The 16,849-nt window shown below is 41.8% G+C and overlaps 1 protein-coding gene across 7 annotated transcripts; it reads left to right on the top strand.

Moving 5' to 3' along the window:
• The first annotated feature begins 2,446 nt into the window (after positions 1-2,446).
• On the top strand, positions 2,447-16,351 carry ogt.1 (O-linked N-acetylglucosamine (GlcNAc) transferase, tandem duplicate 1). 7 transcript variants are annotated; one of them, XM_008299859.1, is made up of 22 exons: positions 2,447-2,830; positions 4,558-4,708; positions 5,515-5,758; positions 5,920-5,988; positions 9,379-9,495; positions 9,577-9,656; positions 10,102-10,297; positions 10,403-10,543; positions 10,695-10,795; positions 11,325-11,478; positions 11,785-11,886; positions 11,984-12,163; positions 12,496-12,654; positions 12,788-12,877; positions 13,004-13,129; positions 13,260-13,430; positions 13,539-13,655; positions 13,812-13,982; positions 14,321-14,473; positions 14,582-14,834; positions 14,975-15,098; positions 15,189-16,351. In XM_008299859.1, the coding sequence occupies exons 1-22, from the start codon at positions 2,794-2,796 to the stop codon at positions 15,367-15,369; spliced, it is 3,117 nt and encodes a 1,038-aa protein (XP_008298081.1). In that variant the 5' UTR covers positions 2,447-2,793; the 3' UTR covers positions 15,370-16,351. The 7 variants fall into 7 exon arrangements, with proteins under 7 accessions (XP_008298081.1, XP_008298080.1, XP_008298079.1 ...); XM_008299858.1 differs by having other exon boundaries at positions 14,582-14,843; XM_008299857.1 differs by having other exon boundaries at positions 11,984-12,181; positions 14,582-14,843.
• Positions 16,352-16,849: the final 498 nt, after the last annotated feature.

The raw sequence follows: 16,849 nt of genomic DNA, 5'->3' as shown, positions 1-16,849 counted from the left end.
TCAGGCCACTCATTTGGTAGCAGAATATTCTAGGTTTGGCAATTAAACAGCAACAACAAACTCCAAACATCACGGGGCTTTTGCTGAGATTTTAATAGCGATCGCTCTAAATTGACCTGCAAGGGAATAAACCTCCAGCTCTCACGTGCCTTCCTAAAATAACTTGTATGAAAGCAGGGTCTGTTGTATAAAGCTGTCACTGACCCTTTAGGCAGGAGAAGATGCGTTCACCCTGACTGCCTTCCCAGTGACTGTGGCCTGCACAAAGATAAAGCATGTCAGATGTGATTGCCATAGGCTCACGGTGCCCATGACATCATTCCGCGCACAAGTGACCACAAAGCAGTGTGAAGAACGAGGGCGAAGCAGAGGAACGTGTGGAAGAGTACACAAACCCAGCACCCTATGCATGCTTTGAGCACACAGAGCAAAACCAACATGGGCAATGATGTCAGCTGCTTTCCCATAGAGGGGCTCTGGGAAAAACTGGGGTGCAGCAAGCAGTAGGCCCCTTTTCAACATCTTCAAGGCACAATGGCATAATGACTATCAGCTAATGGGCCACGACCTCGAATGTCACATGTTAAATGAGAGCGGGAGAGAAACTGGGCACCATGTTTATTAAATACTAAGATTTTACGCTTAAATCAATAATGGCCTTGATAAACTGTAATAATGGTGAATACGAGGCTTCTTAACAAAGACAGAGTGAAATATGCAACAACCACTTAATAGTAAAGTGCAACTACAATACCATAACACAAGCCATGGGAACCTATTGCAAGATACAGTCACATGTGAAGAACTTGCAGGGATAACAAAATCTAAGGCAAAAATCCTGTTCAAAGCCGCTTTGCAAGGCTCCAGATACATCTCTCATTGGGCTTACAGAGGCTGCCCTCTGTTGGTGATTGGTGAGTCCTGCATATCATTTGAACTGAAGGCCACATACAAGACCTGCACAACTGGACTGTGTAAATATTGTGGCTTTCTATGCATTTTAGTTATGCAACAGATCCCATACAAACATTTGGAAAACAGACCAACAAAAACAAGTGCACTGAGGCAGGATTCTTGATAATACTACACCTGGTCAGTGTTTGGAAATCTTGCCTTTCTTCAAACAAACTTCCTCTCTGGTCATTGATTAAACCCCTGAAAACTCATCTGTGTATCAAAATTAGACATTTGGAATATGTTTCCAAAAAAAATAAAAAATACTCTCTTGCTCAAATTGGATGTAACTCATGCAACTCTGCACTGTCGCTTCCTTTAGTATGTGCAGATCTGTAAAGTCCCAACAAGCTCACCAGCTCACCCATGACTGCTTTAACACTATACACTACACAACTGCAAGTTGTAATAATGTCATTCAGGGATACAAGTCGCAACAGAAACGGATTCTGAAGAAGAAGAATGATACAGCAGGCCCCACGAGTTGACAGGATTGGGTTCTGAACTTTGTTACATATGAAACCCCAGAAGCCTGAATCCATGTTTTTGAGGATGTCATAAATACCCTACAGTTTCAAGGTGGAAATTCTAGGCTCACTGCTTATTTTTCTCACAATGTGTTATCTCTAGCATATGAAAGAAAAACATATGTACATGCCAACCTGAAAAAAGTCTTCATTTTTCACGAAAGGGGTCTTTAAATTTGGAAATTTATTTATTTTTTTTTTTAATACTGTACGATCCCACACATTGCAATGAGATAAAGAGGTGCCATGGTCTAACATGGCCCCCTGGCCTCTCTGAGAAGATGCTCTATTAATCAAAATGTGTTCTTATTCTCTATTGTCGAATAGGGACACACTGAAATGTACACCACAGTATGTTTGCATTGTTTATGCTTGCATGTCTTGCAGTGTTTGTAATTACCAGAAGTGGATTAAGACACTACAGCCATAAAGTTATTTCTGTGCATTTGGTTTGAGCCTTTTCTTGAGAAACTGCAAGGTCAAATATGGTGTATTCTATATGTGCTTTATCTATGTACTTGAGTGTGTAAAGATAACATTTGTACTTTGAATACATAGCGTACTACAAGCTTCTGTGCTACATATCCCTTATTATTGTAGCATGTGAGTGTCCGGCATTATTATAATGATAAATATGATGCATATTTTATAAATTCCCTTCCAGACTGCAGACTTTCATGCTTCACACATTCAGCTGTGAGGCTCGTGAATCCATCGCTCATCCCTTTTCTCATTTGCACTCTGTCTCACTGCACCAATGTATGCTTCCGCGCAACATCATTGGTAATCGGTGTATTTTTCCCTGATGGAATCAACAACACGGGGTTAGGACAAAAATACGTCAATCCCACATCCTATTAATTATATTTTACGAGTTGGTGCCGTTATTACAACATTACAGACGATTCCGCGTAATGGCGATGCTCGGATCTACTTTATCTCGAAAACGAGTTCCACCCATTTCGCCATTTTATGTTCCATTGCTGCTTTGTTGTGAAGAGACAACCAGCCAGAACCTAAAGAAATAGCATATTATCTTATTATATGGCAGTAAAAATAGATGTAGGAACGAAGTTGGCTTATTAATTATTACCCGTCTATAGCCTAGTAAATGCAACCTTATCATTTAGCATTGTACGAAATACGGAGAATCGTAGCTTAGGTTAGCTAGCGTTACATAGCTTGCCAGGCAACGTGTTTGCTGGCCGCTGCCGAAAGAGACGACTGATCGTCGGTATTTTTTTTTCTCTGAAACGGTTCCCTGCCAGAAGACACATTGACGACCACCGTGCAAGACACGAAGACTGAGGAGATGGCGAGCTCAGTGGGAAATGTGGCTGACAGCACAGGTTGGTATCCGTAATTAGCTAATGCTAGCAACCTAGCACGCTGCGAAAGCGACATTACAACTTGTGTTACGTTCTATGCGATTCACCTGGTATCTAGCGAGTCAAACTCACAAAAATGTTAAAAATGTGAACAGGGCTATCAGAAATGTATTTGTTTTTTGTGTAACATAACGAAACCGGGTGGCACTGACAGCCTAGGCCCCATTTCTGCCTCTCGTTGAAACTGAAAGTGCTAAAGGTAACGTTAGCGTAATGTTTAGCAGCTAGCGCTGCTTTGTAATGAATGCACCTTGGAAAATGGTTAGCGAAGATCACTGTAATCAATATGGTGTATTGACGAGTTAACGTAATGCTAATCAGTGATCTTGTCACAGACGTGTAACGTTTAAAATAACGGTATATTGTCTGAAATGGTTGTAACATGTTAGCTAAGCTAGCAAACGTGTAACCTGAAGCAGATCAAGATGTCGTTGTCGTTTGTTTCTAATGTCCAGAAAAAAATGGCTTCCTCGATTTAGACACTTTACCACATTTCGTTGTGACAACGCTCACAAGCTTCCATAAAGAGGGCCCTGCAGCGTCCTGCTGCTAAAGCTGGCCGTGCAGACACACCACAGCTTGGCGCAGATGCCCAAGGTTATTGCCCGTTTATATTTTCTGCGGACGCTGCATCCGAGTTCATCCTAAAGGTGATCAGTAGCACCGTTACCCGATTAATGATTCGTGCCTTGTGATCGGGTAGTTTAAGTAATTGAATTTACCTATCCTTCATGCTTGCAAGCGTTATGATGTAATAGCCATGGATGGATGAACCGGATCTACTGCAATCTTAATTAAGGTTTGGCGTCAACCTGCAGGTGTTCTATGGACGCATTGAACAGCAGCAGGAATGTCACCAAACCATTTTACTTCCTCCACCCTGCTGAACAGCTGTCACCATGTATGATGGGCCTGTGACCTAATGTTGTCTGTGCCACACCTTGAACAAACTCACCTTAAATGACACTGTGCTTGCTACAATATCTAGATCTGCTGTATTTAAACCTGTGTGCTTTTGAAATGTGGCTTGACAGTTGACTGCCAAGCTCTTGATTCATCTTTGAAAATACAACATTCAGAGGTTTGCCAGAACTTCTGAATTTCTGTCAATGTATCACCCACCTATCTGTTTGTTTTTTTTCATTGTGTGTGTTTCTCCCCCCCTCATATATGTTCCTATTTTTACCACTTAATGGCTGAAGCCCTGGTATACCTACATGTATAACGTAATATCAGTAAATATGACTGAATAGAAAAATATACTTCGGGGGGAAAATCACAGTGCAGCTCTTTAATACCTATTGCAGTCAACACAATCATGAGTGAAGGTTTTTCAGCTATGCAGTGCACCAAGACACTTACAAATCAGTCAAAGTATGTAGACAATTGCATGACAAACACACACTGTATCATACAACAATTCAATTCAGAATGTTAAGTTACCAAGTTTTGATCATTATTTCACCACTTGACCTCTGTGAGCCCCTGATTTTGTCTATTGGCTTGTTTTCTGTTGAGTTCAAATTGTTGGTCATTGTTTGTTAAAGAAACCATTAGTGCCATCTCTTCATTTTCTGTTTTCATTTGTCTGATTTTAATTTATTCCATCGCCTCTAACATGTTGTTTCCCCCCTCCTTGGGTTGTGTTGGTGCTCCAGAACCAACAAAACGTATGCTTTCCTTCCAAGGGTTGGCTGAGCTGGCACACCGGGAGTATCAGTCAGGGGATTTTGAGGCTGCTGAGCGCCACTGCATGCAGCTGTGGAGACAGGAGCCTGATAACACAGGTGTGCTGTTGCTCCTGTCCTCCATCCACTTCCAGTGCCGAAGACTCGACAGGTGAGGTGTGGGGGGGTGGGCTCAACGCACACAGAGCATGTGATGTGGGAGTAGCAAGAGAATAATGGGTCGACTTGCTTTGATTGCACACAGCTGGGCTGAGGAGCCCTGTGGAGCGACTGTGCTGTCTCCTGGAAATCATGTTTGATTGAATGTGGTCTCACGCTGTACCCTTTTGATTCTAACACAGCTCTGGTGGTGGTGTATTCTTGCTTTGCTGGTGCCATGGTGAAGGTTTTGTGGTCATGCAAGTTACTGCTTAAACTATGTGGTCTTGTTTAACCGGTTCAATTTCTTAAATGCGCACAATGTCAGAAAGTTAAGCTTAAAATTAAGCTGTATGTTGTTGTATTGCCGCTGAATACATCCCTAAACAAAACAGAAAATATTCACACAAATGTTGATATGATTTATTCAAAGGCTGTAATTTATTCACCAAATGATTTTTCACATCAATATTTCACTGTTGCTAGGCAAAGTATGAGTGGCAAAGAAAGACAAACATGCTGTCAATTCTTTGTTGTATATGCAACAGTTAAAGTATACTGCCAAAACAATGATTAGCATAATAGACATTTGAATTATAGATTCACGACATGCGGATGTCAGTAGGATGAGTGCTGTACTGTGTGTGAAGTATTCATGTGTTCAACATTTATAGGATGTTCACCTTAATATGCTTTTAATATGAGTTTCTCCTCTTACCTCTTGTGCCTTGCCATTGCCTTTACGCAAACCATAAAGCCATCCATGCCAACCCCTCCTTTCTGGAGTCTAACCATTGTGCACCCACTTTGGCCCCACAGGTCTGCTCACTTCAGTACCTTGGCCATCAAACAGAACCCAATGCTGGCTGAGGCCTACTCCAACCTGGGGAACGTGTACAAGGAGCGTGGGCAACTGCAGGAGGCCATAGAGCATTATCGCCATGCTTTGAGACTGAAGCCAGACTTCATTGATGGGTACATTAACCTGGCAGCAGCTCTGGTGGCCGCAGGAGACATGGAGGGAGCAGTGCAGGCTTATGTGTCTGCTTTACAATACAACCCTGTAAGTGACATGCCGTGTGTTAAAATGCTTGAAATGACAGCAAGCTCCTATTTGCTAATATGACACATATGTATTGGAATTCAGCACTGATAAGCAGTTCATTTATAGGAGTAAAGTTGAAGTTTTTATTCATTATTTGTGTTTTTGTTTTGTCTCCATAGGATCTGTATTGCGTGCGTAGTGACTTGGGCAATTTGCTTAAAGCCCTTGGACGTTTGGAAGAGGCCAAGGTATGTTAGAGAGGGTTGCCATTTCTATAGATGTGTTGTTTGTTCTTGTTGTAGAGTTTTCTTTTTTCCATAAATTTTTGTTTTTAGCATCACCCACTAAGGCCATAGATGTTCCTTTCTCCTCTTTGACATTTTTCAAACACATTGAGTCTCTTTTTTACAACCTCCTCAGATAAGTGAATGAAAGAAATTGGTAGCATCTCCTAATTTGCAGTAAGCTTCTCACCCCCAACTTAGCAAAAGCCTTTTGGATGTATTGGACTGGAATGAGTCGACACCCATATGAGGCAATCAGGTTTTCTATATTACAAAAAAAAGGAACTACACAAACACTTTCTGTTGATTACTTTTTAGACAGCTTCATGACATTTTTTTCAGTATAGTGTACACAATACATTTGTCCCTACCCTGTATCACATTTAGTCCCAATGCCTTTTGCTTTACACCGACCTTTTACCAGAGGTCAGCCCCCTCCCCTTTCAGGAAGAAAGGCTGGAGTTTTTAAATTCACACAGCGGATCTAACCTCGGCCCATGCATTTCCAAATAGTTGACTTTGGAGGGAAAATGCTGGCTCGGTCTTTGAAGAAAATATGAACTGATGAGAAGCTAGTTTATCTTTGCAGTGCAAAAGATAAGATGGTTTCTAACCTAACCACTATACTCCTGTGTTGTTTATCAAGTGCCCAATGACAAGCTTTTCATCTCAGCTTGCTGTCACTACAGTTGCTGCCATTGTGGGTTTTCCCCAGGTGCTGCACATCAATTTGTCACTTGTAAAACTTGTGTCTATATTACAGGGGGCTACCTGGGTTGGGTCAAATCTGGAGATATGGAGTTGTCCAGCTGGTTACAGGCCATCTTATTTCGTGCTAGAGGGGGGTAAAGGAGTGGGGAGGAGCGCCAGGGAGTCACAAGCTCCCCTGCTCTGTCGCTCCACCCCCCGCGCGCTTGCTAAGGATTGGTGGAGTGTGCGCGCTCAGAGCTGTCTTCCTGACCCTTTAGCCTCATCAAATCAGTGCTCAAGTACCCTCCAACGGTGCTTTTTACACACAAGTGCATCTGTGTTTTTTCTTACTGTGATTAATAATGAACATTTTATCCAGCTGGATATCTGTCCTGATATCCACTGTTCTTCAAAAGCATGTTTAACTGTGTGGGTTTAAGAGAGCTCATTCTCAAGTGCCTTAATATGGTCCAAGTGGCGTCAGGCAGACAGCTCACTATCTGTACTCCACCACCTGCGCCAGATGCTGGGTTAGAAAGACAGAAGCACGCGCAGCAACAGCGATGACCTCTTTATTTCAGAGCTGTGGAGGCTTCTAGATACAAATAATTAAACCACAGACTTTTCTTCCTACCCATTGGCCAGGATTCAAGAAAGCAGGCCAGGATAAAGAAATCAAAGTTTTCAAAATCTTTCATGAAAATGCTAAAAGAATAAAAGAAAAGCAATGATTAATACTTCTTCCCTTTTCCTTCAAATATGTAATATTTTCTCCCAAAGAAATGGGATCAGTTCATTTGGGCAAGATCAAGCCAGTAACTGCCCTCCTGTAGTTTGATATGGAAACTGAATTGAAGGACAACTGGAAGCCTGACTATATTTCACTGATAAACTGTACACATCAAAGCCTTTCTTCCCTCCCAGTTACCCTTAAAGCATTCCTTTTGTTTTCTTTGAAATGAAACATTCATTGCATGAATGAAAACTAAGAATAGTATTATAGTTTTTATGTTTTTTGTGATTTGGAAGAACGTGTTTTATTTCCATATTAAAAAAAAAAAAAAGAATGTATTGTTTGAAAACTTTTACTAACGATCTTGTTTTCTGATTTTGTCTCTTTTGGTTTTTCCACAACTGATATTGTTATTTAGAAGGTTTCAGGTGGGTGACACTATTCCTGCGTAGGTGCCTGGCGGAAAGGAACCTTAGGGCAGCCTCAGTCCTCTCCTCTTCTTCCAGCCAGCTGCGACCACCACTCTGACAAAGTCCAAAAATATGGTAACGGGTTTGTAACTGCCAACAAAAGAAAAACCACCTCACTTCATGCTTGAGCTCCTCTGTCTTGTGGCTTCCTTTGAAGAGCAAAAGAGAAAAAAAAAAGTTACAAAACAAATTACAGTAAGCATTTCTTAAAATATGCTATACTAATTACCCAATTCTGTATTAAGTAAAAAGAAACTAGGATTTGGAAGCAATAATCGTGAAAAACAAGTAAGAACCCTCTAACTCTTACATGTTGGTTATTTTTCCTGTTTTGTTTTGTTTTTCCCTTCTTTATTTGGAGTTGCAGCGTTCTGATGATGATGCAGATAGTGCGCTGTGAGTCTGCAGTAGCGCAGGGGCTGCGCAGCGATATCCTCCAAGCAACCAAAAAGGCGGACAGCGCAAGCATGCGACCCCCAACCCCCCTCATTCCCTTTGGCCTGTTGGTTGCGGACCTCTCCCTACTCGCAACCAGCCTCGCTCCCAAGTTGCCCCCAAATCTCAGACGTAATTGGCTTCTAAAAAAACGCTCACTTTGTCCTTTTTACCCAATCGATTACACTGAGTGACAAATGCCAATGTATTTATTGGTTCCAAAATGCCCCGTGTCTTAATGCTGCATTTAGCCACTGGCTAATCCATCAATCCCAAAAGCCCTTCCCCCTCTTCAGTCTGAGACAATTTATGGGTGCCGAGTGTGTGCCAGTCTGGTGTTGCAGGTGTTCTGCCTGGGGTTGTTGGTCTGCAGCTGTTTCACCTGGCCATTCAGCGAGCGCAGCAGCGAAGTCATGACCTTTGCCAGGAGCAAGGTCACGCAAGCAGCGCTATATGGTGCATTGTGGTGGTGGCAACACACCCACACAAGCGCGCTGGCGTTTGTTGCGCATGCATTACAGGGACCATCACCTGCATGAACTGCCCAGCATCCGAGGTTGTGAGACATCATGTTAACATTTATTATACAGCATCCATGCAGACTTGTGCTTTATTTAATGGATGTTATTATGTTACTGCTGGGGGTTATAACTGAACAATGAGGGTAACGGACTATACAGGGTGTAGGAACAACCACATTTGGTGAAAATTTGATCATAACTGCCGGATGAGGGCCTACGTGAGGGTGTCGGTTGGATCAGCGCAGCGTAGGAAAAAGCAATGCAGCTTTGCGCGGCAGACTTGTGCGCACGCGAGCCCATGCTGTAGACTCACTTTTTGCCATCACAGAGAATAGTCACTAATTTTGCTCTCTCTGCCCTTTTTGTTTTTTCTTACTTTTATTCTCAATCTTCTATTTGTTTTTATTTTACAACCCCCACCCCACCCCCCCTCTACATACTATACCTATCCCATTCTACCTCTTCTCCTCCTTTCCTGTGGTTTTTCATTGTAAACCCCTTGAAGGCTTGCTACCTGAAAGCCATTGAGACTCAGCCCAACTTTGCAGTGGCTTGGAGCAACTTGGGCTGTGTATTTAATGCCCAGGGAGAGATATGGCTCGCCATACATCATTTTGAAAAGGTCAGTTGAATCATTTTGGTGACGTTTTATTTTTTTGGTGTTTTCCTGTATTGTGTCTGATGTTACAAACTTGTTTTTCAGGCAGTGACTTTGGACCCAAATTTCCTCGACGCATACATCAATTTGGGCAATGTTTTGAAGGAAGCCCGCATCTTTGACAGGTGAGTCTAAATCATGACGTGGTGGACTGTATGGTACTTCTTTAATACATTTATGTCCAAGTTTTTGTCTGTAAATGCAACACCCTACCACACCCAATGTGGAATTTAGAGTGAGTCAAGAGCTGAATTTCAGTGGCTTGTTTGTGATGTTCTTGTAGCTGTGTTTTCACACGCCATTGTTTAGTCAGGGCAGGATTGCGGCATAGAAGGAACTGCAATCATGGACAGGGTTGTAACTCGGCTGAAACAGTAGGTTTATTTGCAGCAATAAATTTGTAGCACTATAAGGCACTGAGGTAGTTTTGTAAGAATTGTAAAATTTTGTAATTATGCAGTTAATGGCTTGTGACAAATGACATGGAAAGATAAGAACACCTGCTTAGTAGTAGGAGCAGTAGAAAGATCTTGAGTGTAACTTGTAATCATTACTGTCTTTTGTTTGCAGAGCTGTGGCTGGATATCTGAGAGCATTGAGTCTCAGCCCCAACCATGCAGTTGTCCATGGAAACCTGGCCTGTGTCTACTACGAGCAGGGACTCATTGACCTGGCTATTGACACCTACCGGCGTGCTATTGAACTGCAGCCTCACTTTCCTGATGCCTATTGCAATTTGGCAAACGCCCTGAAGGAGAAAGGAAATGTAATGTGCACTTGTGTGTTCCAAAATGTTCAACATTTCTCTCGTCTTTTTAAGTCCATAAGCATGTACTGAATTTAACTGTTAAAGGGCCTTTGTGTTTTCCAGGTGTCTGAAGCAGAAGAGTGTTACAACACAGCATTGCGTTTGTGTCCAACCCATGCTGACTCTCTTAACAACCTGGCCAATATCAAGCGTGAACAGGGCAACATTGAAGAGGCAGTTCAGCTCTATAGAAAAGCCTTAGAGGTGAGTTACGAGTTAGACATTTCTGTTAGGATATGTATTTAACGTGTGTAATAATGTGTTTAACAAAACCATCGTGATTGATACAAATGTGAGCATGGAAACCTAGGACTGTTTTTGTCGGTAACACTTTTTTTGTTTTTTTTTTAATCAGGTGTTCCCAGAGTTTGCAGCAGCTCACTCTAACCTGGCTAGTGTCCTACAGCAGCAGGGAAAACTCCAGGAGGCCCTCATGCACTACAAGGAGGCCATAAGGTTTGTAAACATTTCCTGTAGCAGCTGATGACTCAAAGCTCCTTTCAGACATACTCGCTTTTACATTAGTCTTACTGCAAACCCTGTTCACTGATCCATTACATAGTTCACTTAATACTTAGCAGTAAATTTGGATTTTGGATACAATGCTAAATTTGCCTTATCGGTGACACCTGTGGAGTCATTTTTGCATTCATAAAATGTGGCACATTGCATTATGGGGCTATTAGTAGAAAGTACAGTCCAGGCCGTGTACTCTACTTTTTGTTTCACTTTAAAATTTTTGAGGCCAAAATGTAATGGATCAATTTCCACACCTCATAAAATAACATTTAGTACCTGTAGCCCAGTACAAAGTAAAAAAAAAAAAAATTGTGGTATTTTTTTTTCCCCAAAACAAATTTAAATTCATTTCAAATAACTTTATTTACCCCCTTGGCACAATTCAGATATATAAAGAAAGATAGAACATCATGGAGTAATGTTGTCATACAGATGTCTAAACAGTTCACCTTTTCTTAATTTTTAGAATCAGCCCCACGTTTGCCGATGCCTACTCAAACATGGGCAATACACTGAAGGAAATGCAAGATGTACAGGGAGCGCTGCAATGCTACACCCGTGCCATCCAGATCAACCCTGCCTTTGCTGACGCTCATAGCAATTTGGCCTCCATCCACAAGGTAGGAAGAACTTTTTTTTTTCTTTTTTTGTTTCCGTATTATACCACTATTGGTATCAAAGTTTTCACAGTTTATCACATTGCTTTAGGGCTCTGCCTCCCTCCAGATTTCTTGGAATGCTGCATGCTACAACACATATGACACACACATATGTACCGTAAGCATTCAAAGTTGTTAAAATTCTGGATGATGGGTTGCACCTAATAACACATACACACACACAATTGAGCATTACCACCTGTTTGTGAAGTAGCATGCGTAAGTGTTTTTGCAGCTTGTAATTTTGTATTTTACTGTATTTTTTAGGATTCTGGAAACATCCCAGAGGCCATTGCATCTTATCGAACAGCCTTGAAACTCAAGCCGGACTTCCCTGATGCTTACTGCAACTTGGCCCATTGCCTACAGGTTTTTATATGCTCATGTGTTTTCATTTATTAGTATATTTAGCTGTTCAATTTGAAATAAAATGTCTGACTTCTCTTATTCCTGTCATTTTGTCCAGATTGTGTGTGACTGGACAGATTATGATGAGCGGATGAAAAAGCTTGTGAGCATAGTGGCTGACCAGCTGGATAAGAACCGCTTGCCCTCAGTGCACCCGCACCACAGCATGCTGTATCCACTCTCTCACGGCTTCCGCAAAGCCATTGCTGAGCGCCACGGAAACCTTTGCCTGGACAAGGTACACGCACTGATCAAAGCAAGTAACCTTTAATTTACATTTTGGGGGGATGGAAGGTGGCTGGTGATGGCAGTACCTGTCTGCGGGGATGTGGGGAAGGTAAGGGATGTAGGAAAGAGGCAGAAAGGTGGTGGTGGTGGTGGTGAATGGGTTGCTTGAAGGGGATGAGAATGTTTATGGTGCAAGGGTAGATAAGAGGTTTGCCAGTGGAATTTTAGAATGGTTTAGTCTTAGCTTTTTTTTTTTTATTTTGGCTACAGTCAGTTTAACTTAGTCCTTGTAGAATTCTCTCCTGTCGTGCTTGTGTTCTTATACAGTTGCTTATTCCACAGATTAATGCACTGCACAAACCTGCTTATGAGCATCCTAAGGATCTGAAAGCCAGCGGAGGACGTCTGCGTGTTGGCTATGTCAGCTCTGACTTTGGCAATCACCCAACTTCCCACCTGATGCAGTCCATTCCTGGAATGCACAATCCTGAGAAATTTGAGGTAGGTGATCTTTATTACAACCTATAGTCTCAGAATTGACTTGGTAAACACACAGTACCTATTACAATGTCTTGTCTTAAGTAAATTGAAAAGCTGGTTTGACTGAAATATTTGCTCATGCTTTTTTCCATAGGTGTTCTGCTACGCACTCAGCCCTGATGATAGTACTAACTTCCGTGTGAAAGTGGTAGCAGAAGCTCATCATTTCACAGACCTCTCACAGGTAAAAGATATGAGCTGGATAAGGCTCCTGATCGTTTTGAACGAGCTGGCCATTTAAAGAAAAGATGGAGGGAAAAAAAAGCTGGTTTATGTGATGCCAAAAAACACTGTTGCCTTTCACCTCTAGATCCCTTGCAATGGCAAAGCAGCCGATCGTATTCACCAAGATGGAATCCACATTCTGGTCAACATGAACGGATACACCAAGGGAGCCCGAAATGAGCTCTTTGCCCTCCGCCCTGCCCCTATTCAGGTAAGTTCTAAATAAGATTTCTGAGCGTTGTATCCTGTTTAGACAGAAAACTGCATCTTTATGGTCATATGCACGCAGACGGTTCTTTTCAATATTCTGACAATGAAGAATGTTTCTGCCCATTTAACAGGCTATGTGGCTGGGTTACCCTGGAACCAGTGGGGCTCCTTTCATGGACTATATCATCACTGACAAGGAGACATCACCTATGGAAGTAGCTGAGCAGTATTCTGAGAAACTTGCCTACATGCCCAATACGTTCTTCATTGGAGACCACGCCAATATGTTCCCTCACCTCAAGGTTTGTTTGTCTTCACATTGCTGCCATTTGTTTCTGTGGTCTTGGCGTCTTCTTTAAACATCTGTATGAGACAACATAACATCAAATATTCTTTTGTTTGACCCACAGAAGAAGGCAGTGATTGACTTCAAGTCTAATGGACACATCTTTGATAACCGCATCGTTCTTAATGGTATTGATCTGAAGGCCTTCTTGGACAGTCTGCCAGATGTCAAAGTGATAAAGGTGAGAAAGGATTATTTTATGAACCTTGAATAACCAATTGAGTTTAAGTTGTATATATGAGCATGTGAACACTTATTTTAAAAACAGCATTTTGTCAGAAGTATTTTTTTTAAACTATAGTTGCACCTTTAAGTTGACATTGTTCTCTGTGACCAGATGAAGTGTGACAACAATCAGGAGGCTGCTGGGGACACAAATGGAGCTCTGTCAATGCCAGTTATTCCCATGAACACAGCAGCTGAAGCAATCATCAACATGATCAACCAAGGCCAAATCCAGGTCACAATCAATGGCTTCACTGTCAGCAATGGCCTGGCTACCACACAGGTAAATCTAACTTGAACTTACTTGTAAATATACATGCAAACATTAAGAGATATAGCAAAGGGCTCGGAAAATCTACAAATGCAGAAAACTAAGCTGAGTTTCCAGATCTTTAGTGAAAATTAGTTTTTTAAGATTGGGTCTTGGTATGGTCTCTTTGTGAAAGGTGTAAGATAGGGGATTATGGTAGGACTACAGATTGACTATGAAATGGTACAAAATGACTATCTCATCTTTAACAGCATTATATTACCACTTGACACAGTCAAGTCTTGTTACAGTTTAAAACTCTTGAGACCACTCGAACTACAACAGCTACAATGTTTTGTTCCCCATTTTAGATCAATAACAAAGCAGCAACTGGGGAAGAGGTGCCACGCACGATTGTTGTGACGACCCGCTCCCAGTATGGTCTCCCTGAAGACTCCATTGTCTACTGCAACTTCAACCAGCTCTACAAGATTGACCCTCCTACTCTTCAGATGTGGGCCAATGTAAGTTAGACAGACTCCATTACAACAACAGCTGAGTGTTCCTTTAGCAACATGGAAATACTTAGGATTATGTTAAAATTAAATTTTAAATCTCCCCTGTTGCTGCAGATCCTGAAGCGTGTGCCCAACAGTGTGTTGTGGCTTCTTCGCTTCCCTGCTGTTGGCGAGCCCAACATCCAGCAGTACGCTCAGAACATGGGTCTGCCTGGCTCTCGCATCATTTTCTCGCCTGTGGCCCCCAAGGAGGAGCATGTGAGAAGGGGCCAGCTGGCTGATGTGTGCCTCGACACTCCTCTGTGCAACGGTCACACCACAGGCATGGATGTTCTATGGGCTGGAACACCAATGGTTACAATGCCAGGTGAGAATGGTTGGTTGCTAACTACTTTTTTATACAACAAAATAGAAGTGATTATATTGTTGTCAGATTTTTATGAAAATATACGAACATCAATAGAACAAATCACAAGTGAAGACTGATTTTAATTTAAACCTTTCTAGGTGAGACTCTTGCCTCCCGTGTGGCTGCCTCACAGCTTAACTGTCTGGGCTGCCCCGAGCTAATAGCCCACAGTCGCCAGGACTATGAGGACATAGCAGTCAAACTAGGCTCTGACATGGAATAGTAAGTACAAATTTATCCGATCACCTTAACAAACACATTGTCCTTTTTGTATGTCAGCTGCCCACTCTGATCACTTTGTCTCTCATGCAGCCTAAAGATGGTCAGAGCACGCGTGTGGAAGCAGCGAATCTGCAGCCCCCTTTTCAACACCAAACAGTACACAATGGACCTGGAGAGGCTCTATCTGCAGATGTGGGAGCACAACAGCAACGGCAACAAGCCAGAACACCTCGTCAAACACCTGACAGTAGAGACCAGTGAGAACGCCTGAACTGGAAGCACGCAGATTTCTTCTCCCCTATATCCCGACCATTTTTAACCATTATCCGCACCATAGTTTGAATGGTCAGTATCCACTCCAGCTCCCTCTCCTTGAGTGATTGCCTCCATCTCTCCCATTTGCTATCAATGGGACTCTTACTTGCAAGGAGCCTACACATGTTCACATTTGTCCCTGATTACATTGGTCGTTGCGTCACACATCTGCATCTCCTGAGCCAGATTGAGCCTGAGACTTTCAGGCGTCTCATCTGAGACTCTTGCCCTGAAACACAATATATGTATTTGGTGAGCATGAGAGGATTGTGAATGCCCTCCCTTCCCCTTCAGTACTTGGATCAGTGGATTTTTTTTTTTTTTTTTCTCCTGTCGGTGTGCATACAGGACTAATTGCAGCTTGTTGAGAGAATGCCCAGCCGTCGTTACTTGTTAATCTATTTATAAATGGATTAAGAGTGTTGTGTGTTTTAAAATGACAATATTGCACCATGAAAATTGTAACTGACTTAAGTTTGATCAGCTTTAACATGCAACTGTAAAATCTAAATTGAAAATGCTCCTTAGTTTGTCTTAAGCTGTTCTTAAATGACTGCAACACGTAGATGCGTACGTTTTGAGGAACGGGTCGAGATGAAGATTGCTTTCCCTCACCAAATGCCAACTTTTATTTTTGTTAAATGGAATATGTTCGTAAGCTGTTGTCCATTTTGATGTCACACTAAGCTTGTACAAATTTTTGATTGGACAAAGTTGGACAAAGGAACTTCATTAAAGTCACTGGAAAGGGCCTAAATTTCAGTTCAGTTAGTGAGAGCCAGTCATTAATTGATATTGTTTTTTAATCACACAAACAAGGATCGGGCTTGGTAAGTATTTTGTAAGCAGTTTTTGTTTTTGTATCGTCCGTTAACTGTATGCTGTCAATGATGCCACAAGGCTCTATATATAATAAAAAAATAAAGAGATGGCAAATACTGTATTGTGTTTTGTGCTTAACTGTTGGTAGAAACAATAAGAACTTAAAATTCAACAGCCTTTGTTTTTCACTTTTGAAAACCAGCAGAGGGGTATTGTCTGATATGTGGCAGCAATTAGCTAATTGATATTCCAGTAGATACTGCCTTTCTTGATACTTTTCAGTTCACTGGAGCAGTGAAGGTTCATTTCATGTACCTAAATTCATCAGTCATCGTGAGTTGCCAAGTCCATGTGGTTGCCAAGGTGACCAAAGTGCTGTGGCGCATGTATATCTTTTATGTAAATTAATGTAGCAAAACCAAATTCATTAAATGTATTGATTTAAAAAAAATATACTCAAACACAAGTTTTAAATGTCCAGTATATTAAAGTTTTTTTGTTTGTTTTCATATTGTTGTTGCACACATATGAAATCCCATCCAGCAGAAGGAGCACAAGACTGACAAGACCCGAAGGTACCATCATCTGAGCCCATCATACCAATATTTAAACTA

Source organism: Stegastes partitus, unplaced genomic scaffold (genome assembly GCF_000690725.1).
Source record: "Stegastes partitus isolate 25-593 unplaced genomic scaffold, Stegastes_partitus-1.0.2 Scaffold1473, whole genome shotgun sequence".
Lineage (NCBI taxonomy): Eukaryota > Metazoa > Chordata > Actinopteri > Pomacentridae > Stegastes > Stegastes partitus.
The sequence above is the reverse complement of the archived record's forward strand: the minus strand, read 5'-3'. Positions and strand labels throughout refer to the sequence as shown.